The 16,342-nt window shown below is 40.8% G+C and overlaps 2 protein-coding genes across 2 annotated transcripts in view; both read right to left on the bottom strand.

Annotated features, from left to right (window-relative positions):
• Nucleotides 1–8,009, bottom strand: part of LOC117258405 (dihydropyridine-sensitive L-type skeletal muscle calcium channel subunit alpha-1-like) — a 28,162-nt gene extending 20,153 nt beyond the window's left edge. Inside the window, exons 1-12 of the mRNA XM_033629289.2 lie at nt 7,585–8,009; nt 6,092–6,197; nt 3,773–3,912; nt 3,467–3,600; nt 3,149–3,301; nt 2,792–2,997; nt 2,125–2,228; nt 1,885–2,030; nt 1,727–1,808; nt 1,476–1,636; nt 1,152–1,377; nt 116–323 (exon numbers count right to left, since the gene is read on the bottom strand). Of these exons, the coding sequence (XP_033485180.2) occupies nt 116–323; nt 1,152–1,377; nt 1,476–1,636; nt 1,727–1,808; nt 1,885–2,030; nt 2,125–2,228; nt 2,792–2,997; nt 3,149–3,301; nt 3,467–3,600; nt 3,773–3,912; nt 6,092–6,197; nt 7,585–7,766 (1,848 nt within the window). The 5' untranslated portion in view covers nt 7,767–8,009. The remainder of the gene's footprint in view (nt 1–115; nt 324–1,151; nt 1,378–1,475; nt 1,637–1,726; nt 1,809–1,884; nt 2,031–2,124; nt 2,229–2,791; nt 2,998–3,148; nt 3,302–3,466; nt 3,601–3,772; nt 3,913–6,091; nt 6,198–7,584) is intronic.
• A 2,479-nt stretch (nt 8,010–10,488) lies between these two features.
• Nucleotides 10,489–16,127, bottom strand: tmem9 (transmembrane protein 9). Its single transcript, XM_033627942.2, has 6 exons — nt 15,988–16,127; nt 15,711–15,837; nt 14,094–14,185; nt 13,899–14,007; nt 13,183–13,314; nt 10,489–12,609 (listed from the first exon to the last, which is right to left on the bottom strand). The coding sequence occupies exons 2-6, from the start codon at nt 15,801–15,803 to the stop codon at nt 12,469–12,471; spliced, it is 567 nt and encodes a 188-aa protein (XP_033483833.1). The 5' UTR covers nt 15,804–15,837; nt 15,988–16,127; the 3' UTR covers nt 10,489–12,468.
• Between the last annotated feature and the right edge of the window lie 215 nt (nt 16,128–16,342).

Here is a 16,342-nt window from a genome sequence, read left to right as displayed (position 1 = left end):
GCACTTAATCAAAACTATGGATCATCAGAATCAGGCAACAAAGGTTTAACATAATCAAAGCTGACACTGCTAAGAGCTAAAAGCAGAGCATCTGTGAATCAGTGTCCAGTCTTACCTGAAACACACTGATGAGGGCCTGAGGGAAGTTATCAAAGTTACTGCGTCTGGGTTTGTGGTCATCAAAGTTGAATTTCCCCCCAAACACCTGCATGCCCAGGAGTGAGAAAATGACGATGAAGAGGAAGAGAAGAAGGAGCAGGGAAGCGATGGAGCGTACAGAGTTGAGGAGAGAGGCCACGAGATTACTCAGAGAGGTCCAGTACCTGCAAAACAGTTGGAAGAAGAGAAGTGGTAAATACATTAAATCACACTACACCTAATTTAAAAGAATACATCACCCCTAAATGATCATTTTTACATCAATTACTCGTTACTAGCTTTGTGCATCCATCAGCTGGGTCTTAATGAGGATATAGACTTCACGTTTTTTTGTGATTTGACTCTGTTCTCTATAAGCTTGACCATTTTTCTCACTGCCTATGTGTAAAGACATGTGATTACATATATTTATATATTTTCTATGTAATCTCATCTCATGTTACTCTGTGTGTTTTCATTATTTTCTATTTATTTCATACATCATGTTATCTGGGTCATGTGCTGGCCTCCTATTGGTTCCAGCTACTATAAAAATGGGGTCATACCTTTGTTGTATGTTGTTAAAGCCCTGACAAAGACCTGCAGTGGTCAAAAATTTGTTGACTCTTTTAATGTATTAGACACTGCAATAAATGGTTTTTAATACTTTCTACCTCGTATTCTATATTTTTGGCGTGCCTGGATTGCCTTCCTTTGTATCTAGGTTCAGTTGCAGTTCACTTCCCTGTTGGAAAGTGCTGTCTGTTTGGGAACAACTGAGTATTTGACTGGATGAATAAGACTCGGATTACACTGCGCTAGTTGTGTGAGAATTTGTAGAATTTGAGATTTGATAAGGTTTTGCTGTTGCTAAACGTGGACCCCTATGACTTCAAACTATCAAGAATTTTCCCAGTTTTTGAATTCGGGATGACTTATTGATATACAAATGATCATTTGGGGGTGAAATATTTCTTTAATGCAACATGATCCTTTGAGGGGGCACGACTTACTTTGTAACTTTAAGGATCCTCAGCAGTCGGATACACCTGAGGACTGAAAAACCCAGGGGAGCCACAGCCCCTGCGGAGAACATGATCATCTCCAGGATACCGCACAGCACCACGAAGAAGTCAAAACGGTTAAACAGAGACATGAAATATGCTCGTGGACCCAGAGCATACATTTTCACAAACATCTCTATAACAAACAGCACCAGCAGAACACGACTGGCCACATCTGTTGAGATAAGAGAGGAGATTCAAGAATGGATGAAACTGGGAGCGAAAGAATTTATGTTAAAAAATATTCGCAATAAAAAAAAATTAAACACCAACCTTGTAGAGAAGTGAGCCACTCAGGCTGGTGGTGGTACTCTGTTGCTATGGTCAGGGTGTTGAGGAAGACGAGGAACATGACTAGCCAGTAAAAGCCCCTAGTTTTCACATACACCAGGCACTTCATCCTGAAGAAACGGTTCCAGCGACGGCCCAGGCGACTAAGCACAACAATAACCATGGCTTACTGTGCTGAGTTGGCGTGAATATTGCATGTGAACATTTACACATTTACAAAACTGCGGACTCACTAGTAGTACACGATTCGACTCTTGCCTTCCAGGTCATACAGGCTGTCTGTGTCAGAGTCTCCACTGGTTAAAGGCAGGAGTCCTGTCAAGAGAATAACAGTTGTAATGTAACAGTAACTCAACATGGGATGGGTGCTGAGGGAGTTTATAGAGCTGACCTTTGCCCTCTCGGTCGGCATCCAGGACTTCAGCGTGAGTGATCCACTCCATGTAGCCATGCAGGTCTTCATCCAGCTGCTGACGCTCTCGCAACTTCTGGAACTCTCCACGTGACCTGGCCTTCTCTCGCTCTTTGGTGAACTCTCTGAGGATGAAGACAAAGTAAAACATGTTGTTATAGTTTTGTTTGTTCACGTGAAAAGACATGATGACAGTTGAAAGGACAGCGGTTGTCTTACCCACTGAGCACGCCCAGAACCAGATTGAGCACAAAGAAGGAGCCAATTAGAATGAGGGGAACAAAGTAGAGCCAGGGCCATTCGTTTCCTATGGCATCGTTAACCTGAAAGAGAAATCTAAGTGAGCCGCAATGTATTCTGTTGGGTATACGATACACTTTACCAGTGGTGGACTGTAACTGTACTGTATACAAATTTGAGGTAGCTGTACCGTACTTCAGTCTTTTCTTTTCATGCCATTTTATACCTTTACTCCACTTTGTTTCAGAGGAACATATTGTACTTGTTACTTCACTACATCTATCTGACAGCTATAGTAACTTTACAAGTGAGGATTTTTTGCATAAAAACATAAAACATGTAAAACCTTTGTAAAACATGATTTGTTATAAGTTAAATTACCCAACAGTTTATACAAGTACAGTTGAAATGATTAGTTGATTAATCAATTAGCTGTTTGACAGAAAATCAGTCAGAAACTATTATGATAAACATTTCAAGTCCTTTCTCTGATTTATTTTTGGATAATTTTGAATTTTTTGGGTGTGTTTTTTTGGACTCCTGATACTTTACACAATAAATACCTCAAATGTAGACAATTGTAAAGGTTTTGGTAACAACACTGAAACTGAAAAACAATCAAGACGATGTTTAAGCAGTGACTGACCCAGTAGAGCACTTTGGTCCATCCCTCCATGGTGATGCACTGGTAGACTGTAAGCATGGCAAAGCCAATGTTGTCAAAGTGGGTGATGCCATTGTTGGGACCCACCCAGCCTGGCCGGCACTCAGAGCCATTGATCATGCAGCGGCGTCCGTTACCAGCCTGAGCACAGGGTGCAGGGTGCTCATTTTCTGCTGTGGCATAGATATCTGTGTGCCAAAGAGAAGCGATTCGTAAGTATCATTTTTTTAATGCAGCTTCAGGGAATTATAAGTGGTAATACATACAGATATGACTATAACTGACAGGATATATAAAAGTCTAAGTGAAACAGTGTCTGATTTTGCCCTTTATTCATACTTGTGGCAGTATAATAGCAGGTTTTATGCATTTTGCACTTGAAGAGCTCCAGCCCCATGATGGCATAGATGGTGACGAGTAGAAAGACCAGCAGGGCGATGTGCAGCAGAGGCAGCATGGCTTTGAGGATGGAGTTCATCACCACCTGCAGGCCTGAATGTGAACAGTGAAATCAAAACATTACAACGGCACAAAATGTCAGCGGTGTCTCCAGAAAGCCTTTTTCACATGAGCAGTATTTCCACATCAATCACACCATGTGACATGGACGCGGGATTTTTTTCTGCAGTATTTTTGGATGACAGAAGAGACTCTTACTGGGGACTCCAGAGACGAGACGTAAGGGCCGCAGCACTCTGAAGGCTCTCAGTGCCTTCATGTCAAACCCCCCACCCTTCTCCATCGGCACACCTGCTATCTTATTGATGGTATCCAAGGCAAAGGTGAAGAGACTGGAGGAAAAGATTTGATAACCATGAGTGCCTGCCTACAAAATGAGCGTTCAGCAGAACAATATTCCAGTTTTGATTATTTCAGCTGTCAATGGCAGTTACTTAGGTAGGTTAAAGCTGTGTCTTGATTTACTGGCAGAGATATCCACCTGCAGCTGAGAGCTCATCTTACCCCATGAAGACGATGACAAAGTCCAATATGTTCCAACAGTTCCGTAAATAGGCGCCTTCATGGAACACGAACCCATACGCCACTATCTTCAGAAAGCATTCTAACGTGAATATGATCAGGAAGATATACTCCAAACTCTCCTGCAGCAAGACAAACACAGACCAGGAAATTACATTCACAACATTCAGCTTCAATTCTCTTATAAAGTTATGGGACGGCTGGAGTAAATGACAACTGTGGCCTTTCGGCACCTGCTAGAGGGAATAGCAATAGATGTCGTTGGTGTTAGATGAACTCATTAGCTTTCATAGCCTCTTAGCTAATTTTGATGCAGATTAGACACAACCTCAGACGGTTTAAACAGATGGGTGGCCCATGAGTCACATTGTGATTAATGAAAACAAGCCACAATTTAACAAGCTCTGTCTGACAGTCTTACACGAAGCAAGCAACAGCAAAGCGCTAATTATTGTCAGACATTTTAAATGCTTAATTCAGAGGTGGTAAACGTAAACATCGGGGTGTTGGAATATATCATCTGCATGTCGGGCTGTATGTGTGTTTTTATCATCAGTGCTGATGTTTACAGAGACAAAGGAGGTCGACACATAGCAGACCGACGCAGCTGAGCCCGGTTTCCCTCAGCAGTGACTGCCACTGACAACAAACAAGTAGGATTAATATTTCTGCATCTTCAGTGTGGCCTTGTTACAAACAAAACACTCCACTGCACATATATGCAACAGTATGACAGAGCTCAGAGGGAATCGAGACTTGTCATGTCTCAAAATCAGAAAGTTCATTTGAGGTACGGCTCACTGTACATGATATATGATTTGATGTTCATCAGGCCAATAATTTCTGGATATACAATCCAGCAGCAGTCCCCAAGGCCCTATCAATTAGAGCCCCCAAGGCCAACCTTCCATATTTAACCAATAACACATACATAAACAGACTTCAACTCAAGAAATGTTATTCAAATTAAATGAAGACAGGCAACAAATACAACTGCACTTCTACGCCATCATGTTTTATAAGAATAGGAGTGTAAAATTGGTTACATGAGGCAACGTTAGTGGACTCTCCTGCGTCAGTGGGATGATGCTGCCTGGGCCGACCTACTTCTAACAGCGATAGGGGGGTGAAGCTGAACAGCTCTTCTTACATCGTTCACCTCTGAGGAATGGCACAGTAAGAAGTAAGAAGGATTTGGGAGGAGGCTGGTAAGTGGGCCAAAGCAAAGATGTTAAAGAAATGGGGTCAGTCTCAGGTCCAAATACCTCATGATTTTATCTGTTAATCAGTTGGGTACCAACAAGACTGATAGCTTTGACCCCCGTTTTTTGACTGAATGTTGGAAAGAGAGTAACGGCTGGCTATGGGTGCCTCATACTGATATGTGAGCAGGCCTCTCAGAAACAGCTATCCACAGATCAAGTCTCTAACATGGAGCCTCCTCAGTACCATAACACCATGTCAATACAACCTCAGATATCCAGACACCGGCGAGATGTGTGCACCGAGCAAGAGCAAACATATATTTTCCTCACTACACCACACATACACCCTCTGATCATCCCTGGGTTGCATTTGTTCAGTTGCCCACCTTTAATAAACTATCACAGCCGTGTAAACACAAACCTATGAGGTTGAAATATAATAACACCTGGAAACACTGCAGCAGAATCCAGTGGTCGTACACCTGCCACTAGATAGTTTACACTACCCAAACATGAGAGACTGATAAATCAGCTGCCATGAATCTAGAGTGAGAGTGTCATGAAACCTTTTTAGGTGGAATACATAACAACAATTTCCATAAGTATTCTCTGTTAAGCACAAAAAGCACCGCAAACTCATCCACTCAGATGTAATAAGCTCAGTTTTAAAGGGTTGTATATCTCAACTTAAGTACAAACACTTGTCCTCTCTAACAGCCAGTTTCTTATCAGAGGGGATAAACTAACCGCAGTTGGAGGATAAACTAATAGCACACTTGCTGACACGTTTCTCTGCAGACACAGATGGGACTCCAAATAAAGCACTGAGTTGTGTCTGAAAGCATTTAAATAAGGCCTGGCACTCAGATCAGTGACCAGCTGAAAGTCTTAGATATGACGCGTCTTATTTTGCTGGCTTAAAGCAGTGTGATTAATTTGTTAGACGCAGCTGCACAGTCATCCACTAGTCATGGATAAATAGTGGAATGCGCGAGTGAGATATTTTGTTTCTCTTCCATATCTAAAAAGCCAAAGCTCCTCGTAGAGTCCCGAGTCGGACATCAAAGAAAGGGTTTGTGTTCACACTCATACTCACCAAGCTTGTGTTGGTGTTATTACTGTCTTCTTCAGGCATGGGCAGGAACACAGCCAAGGCGACACAGTTTGCAAAGATGGTCAGTAGGATGATGATCTCAAAGGTTCTGGATGGGGAAACTCAGGATCATAACAACAATACTTGAGGGCTGGTAAACCCCCAATGATCCCCAGAAGGATTAGATAATATTTGAGTACAAATACTAACAATGAAAGCGTAGGAACCATTTTTAGAAATTAAGCTATCCATTTCTTTATTTGTGTGAGTTGTTTTGTGTGATTTAATGTCACAAATCAAACGGCTCTACACACTCTGCTAATATTTATCACCTCTAAATGCTGCCTGAAACATCATCCCTATAACAGCCCATTGGGTAGCCGGCGTAGCGGTCACAGTAAATGTAATCTTGTCCGCTGTGCTGCTTCATTCTCGTCCACAGGGGGCTCTCTGAGAGAATTCCCCTGCCAGGTCAGCATCATGTCTCCCTGTGATGCCGGGGGACAGCTGCACAGCCCAAGAATATGACCAAACCATTTAAACACAGGCCACTCATCAGGAAGAAAACTGTTTATTACATGAGACTACACTCAGATTTGTGAGCATTGATATACTGTTTTTTGAGAGTTCAACAAGATGGATTTAAAGGGGTTTGGTCTATTTCTGTAATTGTGTTCACCAAAGTGCCCATACCTTGTGTTACAGAATCACATACCAATGTGATTAAACTGTTGCAGTAAAACCCATGACATGGCTGAGCATATGTAGACAAAATTCAGTCAAACTGTTCATCATTATTTACACTACAAAGTTACAGAATACACACTCAACTCTGTTAGTCCTATTGTGTTAAAAGGTCACTGGACAGTATGATTAGTGGATTCTATTTTGGGTGTAAAATATGCATTATCCAGGAATGGATATCAGGCTAAAAGCAGGAAACCCCCTATAGGGCCCATAACATCACTCAGCAGCCCGCCTTGTGTTCACACAGCGCCAGCATGTCAGAGCAACTATTTCCACATTAAAAGCAGAATGTCAGCTATCAGGACGCAAAACAGGCAGCCTCATTAATTGTCCGCCAGATTTAATAGACAGACTTAAGAGGCTCTACAGGTGAAAATACGAAGGCTACAAACTTGACTTTGACACAGGCCTGCCAGATACATAACAAAAGTCTTAACACTTCAGGGATCGCCTTAACACAGATTTGAAAGAGACGTGGCTCGGGCGCGCTTACCACAGGTGAACTACATAGCTGATAATTCACTGGCCTTTAGTCTCTTAATTTCTATAGCTGTCAGTGTTCTTAACCACACCACCACATGCTGTTATACCTGTGTAACACCTTGACATCCACTTACATACAGTATGCTCAAGAGTAAAATGCTTTTGTTTACAAACACAAAAGTCTGAGTTGTGAATAATGTAGGCAGGTGTGTGTTTGAGCGTGTGTGTGTGTGTGTGTGTGTGTGTGTGTGTGTTATAAAGGATACTTCCACTCCACAATGCTGATGCAAGCCTTCCGGAAAGGATTTTTGAGGGTGAGGAGGAAGAGGGATCTGGCAGGTCGAGGGTTTCCCCCTGTGGCCTGCAGCTTCTTCAGCTTCTCCCTCTGCTTCCTCTTCAGCTCCTCTTCATTCATGATAACCGGCTTGGCGTCTGCGTTGGACGCCATCTTGATGCCTTCACCTGAGACAAGCTCCCAGTCCTGTAAAAATGTGTCTTCTCAAGGTATAATCCCAAACTCTGTGGCACTTTAAATCTCCCCGTTGCGAAGGCCCCTGGGTCCCAGACCTGCTGATCCTGTGTGCACTCCTCTGCCACCCGCTCTTCCCTCTTCTCCTCTCCCTCTGACTTTGTCCCCCTCACGCAGAGCCACAGGCCTCTCCTCCTGGCTGAGGGCCTCTGACAGAAAAAGCCCCCTCGGCAGGGAAAAATAACAGGAGCCCAGAGTGGCTGGAGGAGCAGTTGGCCCTGCTGTAGTTTAAATTTAGACTGTGAACCACTGACAGGCCATGCTTGGGGATGGTTAGGAGGATGGGGGGGGGGGGGGGGGGGGGGGGGGGGGTGGAAGGTGGAAGATGGGAGTAGACGGGATCAAGGGGGGTTGGGGCAGGGCAGCAGTGGCAGACGAGAGCACAAAGACTGGAAGAGACATAGTTTGGCGGGTCTTGCAGTAGTAGTATCATCACAAGGCCCCTGAACCTGCCTCTGTGTTCAAAACAAACTCAGCTACTCTGCCTCTCAACACTAGTGTTGACCACTATACTGTGAAAACATAGTGAGCAGGGAGGAAGGGGAAACACACATGGATGGTTCTGCTTCCAGTGTGACAGTGTGCAGGTGGAACTATGTCGTGTTGGACCAAGAAATGATTGAGACCACTTGAATCAATCCGTCTCAGAATCCAAAACTTTTATACACTGTGTTTACACGTGGGGCTCTATGTATAAATCCTTGTTCAAGAAATTCATGGCTGGCTGTTGTGCTTAGTTACAGAGATAGTATTATTTTGTATTTCTCATTAGTTTGTATTTTTACTTTGTTTTAAATTCAGTTTAGTTTCCGTTAGTTTGGATTTGCTCATTTTAGTTTAGTTTTATTGTTTGAAAATGTTGAGTTTTCATTGGTTTTAGCTATTTTTTTATTATAATAAGAGGGGTAATTGTCAGGGACAAGATTTAAGTCCAGAATAGGTATTACAATACAAACACATCACTTTGTGAGGGTAGTTGACTCAGAATTCTCTAAGACATCCCAGTCTCAATAAACATATGCACCAATGCCTACTCATGCTTATTGTGACCTAATTGACAAAATTAAAACCAAAGATATTTCCGGTATATTCTTATTTTATTTCAGATTTGTGAGTACACAAGTCGTTGAAGTTAGTTTTCATTTTTCCTCCATAAAGTCTAGTTTTTATTTTTATTTTGTTTAATAAAAATGTTTTATTCACACCTTGTTTTAATTTTTTGTTTTGTTTTAATAACTACAAGGAGAAAATAAAGAGGGCTCTTTATTGAGATAATCTGTAAATGTCTGGCAGTTTCTCCTGTGAGCAGTTCATTTGGGAGATTGGTTTTTATGTTTTGTTTTTTGGTAGTTTCTCATGTGAGCAGTTTATTTCAGATATTGTTTTTTTATGCTTTGTTTTTAATTTTTTTGTGTTTCTGTTGTGTATTTTCTTTGTCTAAGTTTTGTTCTGTACACGCAAGACCAGAAAATGGTTATTAAGTGACAGTTATAAATCCCATGTACATGGGCCACAAAAGGCATGACACTTCAATAAAAACAAATAAATGAATGAAATAATACAGAATTTGCCCTTGTAGGACTAGTTAGAATTGTTTACAAATACTGTACATTAATAAACACTTTCAATGTATTTTTGTCATATGTCTGTGCACATTATAAAACCATAAACCATTTATCACATGTTTATGTACTTAAATAGATGGTACTGAAGTGTTTTCAATGTGGGTCACAATATAGAAAATGCAATGTACTAATCAAGCTAATGTCCAGTGTTATGCAGTACTTCAAACCTAAATCTGGAACTTTAACACCTCATTTTATGAAAACATGTTAACAGCACTGCACGGCGATGCAGTGGTTAGCATTGTCACCTGACAGCAAGAGGGTTCCTGGTTCAAACCCAGGGTTTGTGTTTCGAAACCCAGGGTGAGGGAGCCCCTCTGTGCAGAGTTTGCATGTTCTCCCTGTGTCAGTGTGGGTTTTCTCTGGGTACTCCAGCTTCCTCCCACAGTCCAAAGACATGCAGGTTAATGGGTGACTCTAAACTGGCCGTAGGTGTGAATGTGAGTGTGAATGGTTGTCTGTTTCTATGTGTCAGCCCTGTGATAGTGTGGCGACCTGTCCAGGGTGTACCCTGCCTCTCGCCCAATGTCAGCTGGGGAAGGCTCCAGACCCCCTGCAACCCATAACAGGATAAGTGGTTACAGAATGGATAGAAAATGAACACAGAATTTGGTAACAGGATTCCAAATTATGCTTACATGATCACGACACAACTCAAAAATTGATAAATGCTAACATTAAACTGTCGCCCAGCCCTAAAGAAATTAGTTTGGATAGTGCTACATGTGATTTTGGAAATAAAGTAAGGATACAACAGCTTGTGCCTTTTCAAATTGACAGTGTAATTTTTTTATTATGACAGAGGTGAAATTGTTGAAAGATTTCCCAAAACTTGATCACACTGAGTGTGAGGATAAGTTCGATGACGAAGCAGTGTTTTACTACAGTACATGAATGCAAGCAGAGTGCACATATTGTGTACTCTGTCGCCCCCTATTGTCAGTCCACAAGAGCAGTGACTTCTGCAGCAACTATAAACACCCAAAACATCCACAAGAATAAAGAAAAAAATCTTATTTTGTATATTTTTAGTATTTTGTTTCTTTTATTTCACATCAAGCTGAATGAATGGACATGAGCAGGGAAAACTCCGGAGAGGCTGGCGATAAATATAAATACAAAACACTGATACCAGTGCTATAAAATAATACTTACATCAATCAATCAAAAACACTTCATTGATACAAAAAAACAACAAAGATGAGAACCAAAACCAGTAAAACTTCAACAGATCATATTGTGCATGAGGTAATGTGAGTCAGTATGCCGTCTTAAAATCTCCCCAACAGGGAGCTTCAGTAGGAGGCTGCGAGAGGGAATTCACTGACACATGATGATGCACATGAGGGCCCTTCAACGCCACAAGGCATCCTGATTCTGCCACACTTAAACGCATTATCAGCAGCTTTACTGATTCAGGACATTCTCCAGTGGCAGAGATCTGATTACACTAAGGATGGCTTTAAAGCTCTGTTAAATGCCCCGTTCTCCATTTCTCTCCTTGCATGGGGAAGTATGTAAAAACTCTAGTGCAAAATACAGGACAAAAAAAAATGTGCCCTGGTGCCTGCTTTACTGAACAAATCTCTTTTCAATCAGGTTCCACTGGTAAATTCAAGATAAAAGATTCAATTTATAAAAACCTAACAGCTACTTGGTAGTTGATACACCTGCTAAAATGTATTCTGAGACCTTATCATCTGTTATGTTTTACAAACTGTGAATTTCTAACTTTTCAGAGCCACATTTTGCACTGGAATTTGCTGCAACACACCCAAACAAGGAGAGAAGACAGAAAAGGCACATACTGGGGCTATCTTAAAGGTACGAGTCTGACGAGTCAGACTAGTGAGGACTAGTCAGACTGATGCGTTGAGAACCGATGAAGCCGCTTGGATAAGAGGTGAAACATCTTCTAGACAAAATCAAAGTCCAGTTGCCTACGATTTAATTGTTGCCAGAACATTTTAAAGGCCCTATGCAAAATCTTGTTTTGTCTCCCAATTTCAAGCACTCATGAATACACAACAAATCTGAATCATATTCATATGCATTTGAGACCAAATGCTGCTTTTTACACATAAAACTATGTTTTAATTTAACTTTGCTGAATTGTAAACATCAAAATAAAAACAAAATCTGTTGTTGGCCCCCGTCAAAAAAGACACTTGTCCGCTAAATTGTGCTGGATCATGTCAGGTTGCCTGCTCTTTCAAAATATACTTTCCACCTAGAAAAAACTTTTCTGGGGGAAACCATGATGAATTGGAAATGAGACTCAACAATCGACTATCTTTCTCCAGAGTGACATACTGCACCTTAAAAATTACAAAGCCCAAAATGTACTCTATTAGTGCAAATGGCACTACATATGCCCAGGTTACTATGCACAGTCATGGGGAACAAATAAATAAGAGAAATAATTACCACATATAAAACATTATTACTGCTAAACTAGGAAATGTGTGATAGTTGACAGTAGCTCAGGTTGGGTACTCATTACCCAAATTGCTAAACTGACCATTCACATACACATAGCTTACCTGTTCTGAGGTAATTTCATAAATTATGCTACAAGGAAAACAGCTTAATAATGTACCAAATTGGAAGGAAGCTAAAGAAAAATAAATACAGAGAAGCTTAAAAGCTATTCACAGTCTGGCTTAATAGAGAAAAAGGTTTTTACTTTATTGAGACATTCAAAATCTGTTGCATTGCAAATTGCTGAAATGATTGAGATGATTTCTAGCCATTCACAGTGCCCAAACACGCAGTTTTTTCACAGCTGCAACATAGCCTAAAATGTTACATATAATATTCAAATAAAACGTCTGCTTGCGAGACAAATATGTTTAAATTTTTTTTAAGTGAAGAAATGCTTATTCAGAGGGTGCAGCAGTGCACAGCGGCGACAGAGGTTAGTAATAGTGCAGCTGGTGAGACAGTGTAAAAGCGCTGAGCCCGGGTAAGTTACCTTTTCTATATGTGCTCTGGGTTTAACTAAGCATCTTGTGGCGGTCAAAAACTGTCTTGCGCTGCTCCTGAACCTGCTTTTTCCAGCGCTGCTGTGCTCCCTCAACCCGCTCCAGCACGGTGTTTCCTCTGGCCTGGGCACTGTCCACCGTCGGACGCATCTCCTGAACATACACAAAAACAAAGAATAGATTAAACTGAGTACCTATTTGCACCCAGGTGAGAACAGTCACATTGCAGCTATTCAGCTATTTAAACCCATCACTACAATGAGTTTTTCAAATCCCACCACATGCTGTGATTGGCTGGTACTGGTCATGCCAAGCCATGGAGGTCAGAAGCTCATACTAGCCAATCTCTTGATATTCTCTGAGATTAAAGCAGTAAATATGCAAGAAAAACATTAAAAAAATGTACTGTCTGAAAGGTAGCTGAAGTCATATAACGAACGAGTGTCCACAGAGGGGGTAAGATGTGGTGAGTGAGTGGGTTAACAGACCTGCTTGTGTTAACATCATATTTCGATGTTGCTAGGACACCCTGGAATATATACACCACCATGTAAATAGCCACATTGGCTATTTACACACCGGGTGCACATGGCATTGTTGGCTACAGACACCTGGTGCTGATAGCGTCTGCCTAAATTAAATCAAGGACTTTAGATTCAACTGAAATTAAATAAAGGCACCTCCTGTATGTGTTTGGTCACACGTGTTACATGTTTGAATGGTTACCTCAGAGTCCTCCTCGTTGTGCAGAGGCTGGGTGTAGGTGTCATGTTTGCGAATTAGAGGATCAACCAGCAGCAGGAACAGCATGTAGAGCAGCAGTGCACCAACAACAGACAGGTAAATGATGATGGTTACCTGGGACAGGAGGAATGGAAAACAGTTAGAAATACTGAACTAACTTGAAGTTACCATTCTGGCATCAACACTACACAACACTGCTTCCTCCTCGTCTTCCACAGAATGTACAATAAAATCTTATCAGTACTGCCTACTAGAAACAATAGAGACAATTTCAGTTTTCGACATTAAAAATCCTTAAAATGTTGACAGTAAGTCAGTTTCTTCCCCCTTTTCTTTATAAATGATGTGTGCCAGTCGAAGCAGATGTGGGGCCTCTGTAGACACAGACACTATCGCACAATTCTCTCACAATTTATTAATCTCTTTATTTAGCAGACAAACTAAAGAAACTTCATGATGCTATAAATGACTCATGCTGTGTGCCATACAATAATCTCTGTTGTTTATACTTTGTTTGATTTGCACTCCTTCCTACTTTGTACTGCAACTGCTGCACAATTTCCCTCGGGATAAATGAAGTTCTGTCTTATCTTATCAGACACAACCTTGTAATCTTGGTTGGTGTTGTTGAAGACTAATGACTGAATAAAGCTATGTTGCCATTAAACAGAGTAAAGCCCAAAGAAAGCTGGTAGTACCTTGATGGTGTTGCTACTTCGTTCCTCGTACTTGCACTCACACAACAGGCAGTAAGCTTCCACATCATGGCCAGGCACCGGCATGGGCTCCACTACATGGAGGCAGTTACTGTAAAATACATCAAAGTGTCAGGATGGATGGGCACTTCTTAATCATGTTTCTGACTGAAAGTTTTAATAACAGGTTTCTCTTACCAGTCCTTCTGGGACACGTTTCTGTTATATATGTGGCCAGTGATGTTTCTGTATGGTGGGCAGATGCACTTGCAGCGAACATCCTCAAAGTTCTGTAATTGTGAGGAAAATTAGGTCAATATGGACCCAGACCTTTTTTTTTTTTGTTAAGTGGACCCAAACTTTGCCACCTGCTTACTTAAATGTTGCAGCTCACCTATCTGTTTTCCTCATAACTTGAGCCCTATCTTTTCATATTTATACAGGAAAGGAATTAAAAGTAACATCATGTGTTACAGTTAAAACTGGTCTGACTCAGTTATAAACTGGTTTTCAGCAGGTTTTCTGATATGCAACAAAAACACATTATAATACAGAATGAAAACAGGAACAATCATCCGAGTTAAAACAATAGAACGTAGGCAGCTACATAGACAATGCAGAGTAGAGGACTGAAGTGCAGTGAGTTAAACGGGATATGGGATTTAAATCAGTGGTTGCAGATACGTCCTTCCATCACATAGTGCTTATATGCATGTTTGAAATGTGTAATAGAGGTTACGGCTCTAATGTAGAGTGGGATCTCGTTCCAGATCTTAGTGTACGTGTGACAAAATGATCTCTGACCATAATTGTTTTTGTGAGGTGGTACAGAAATAAGTGCATACAAAATTGATCTAGTGATGTGTTGCAACTTGGAGGTAGAGCAGTAAGTGCAGGATTGGAGTCTGTGGAGTTAACAAAACTGAACTGTACAAAAAAATTCTTAAGTGACACTGTTTACATTAGAGACATTAGAATAAAGAAGCACCTGACTAAAGTCAAATAGATACTCATTAAGATGTTTTACAGGTTTTATCCAAACAGTCGTTATGTACAGAAAGACTGTAAATTTTACTTTTTGAAGGGAAACACAGGTACATTTGTTTCAGTCTTGCCTGTACCCAACACTGTGAAAACTCATAATGTATTGCAGATAATAAGATCCTTTTTATTTGGGAAAAAAGTATAGTTTGGATACACTACAAATTCTTGCTCTCAGTTTATTCATTTTGAGATTAATTCATTTACTCTGACCAAATTTCACCTTTATAAAAAAGATTTACAAGCCGGAAACAAAACTTTTGAAGTTGGTTATCAATGTCAAACAATACATTTAATCTATAGCCAAATGCACATACAAAAGAAGCTGCTAAAATGTTTAATAACTGTAAGCTTTACAAGGTTTTCACTTTATGTATGTGTACGGTACATTTGATGTATATTGGTGGCGTCTTGCTATATCTGTCTCAGTTAAGTTTAATGGGAAAAAAGACAGGAGAAGCACACACACAGAATGTTGCTGAAGATCTTTACATAAACAAAATAATAAATTATAAGATTAAATGCATTACATAATGACAAAACGTTTTCTTCCACTCTATCAATATTGACATTGCAGATAAACTGTAAATGTATGTTACTTTGTACCTGTTCAACAAAGGGATTTAGTTTAAGGAAAAATGAGTAACATGCCTGACCAAACATAATATTTTTTTCTACAGCCAAAAAGAAAAGAGGACATGTTAGTCACCAGACAGTTTATGACTGTCACTAATGAGAGTTTCTGCAGGTCATGTATGAAGCTGCATGTCTTACCTTCGCCTGTGCAATAACAACAGCATCCAGCAGAATCAAGGTCACCAGTGCGGGTGCAACAAAGGTCCAGGATCTTTCCCTGGCAGACGACATCCTGCCCTACAGGTGCAGAATCACCAGCAGCGGTCTGTCAAAACACACATACGGCGTTAGCAGTTAGCTAGCTAACGTTGGCTAGCAAGAAAAACAGGTAGTTATATAAAGCACTTTACTGCGGTGAAACTGCGGCTAAAATCAGGCTTAAGATGAAACTAAACCAAGAATAGAATTAACTTACGTTGTTATAGAAGCTGGAGTGCCTGTTGTTGCTATGCATTCAGGATGTACCTATTCATTAGCAGGCTGTAATCAGAGGAAAAAGCACCCACATAAATGTTGGGCTTCTTTATTCCGGGTTGACGTCACGTGACAACGGGCGAGGCAAGATGATGCATGTAGCGACACTGCCACCTACTGGACACAAATATAGACACACACACACACACACACACACACAAGATCTATCAGGACCTCCATTTCTACTTTAGATATTGTGGTTTTTTTACTCTTAGTTATGTCAAAGCTTTCTTAAAATCTTCCGTACAGACTAATAGTTTACATTAAATACATGATCATTTCATAAAATATGATGC

Source organism: Epinephelus lanceolatus, chromosome 8 (assembly GCF_041903045.1).
Source record: "Epinephelus lanceolatus isolate andai-2023 chromosome 8, ASM4190304v1, whole genome shotgun sequence".
In the NCBI taxonomy this organism is placed as follows: domain Eukaryota; kingdom Metazoa; phylum Chordata; class Actinopteri; order Perciformes; family Serranidae; genus Epinephelus; species Epinephelus lanceolatus.
The sequence above is the reverse complement of the archived record's forward strand: the minus strand, read 5'-3'. Positions and strand labels throughout refer to the sequence as shown.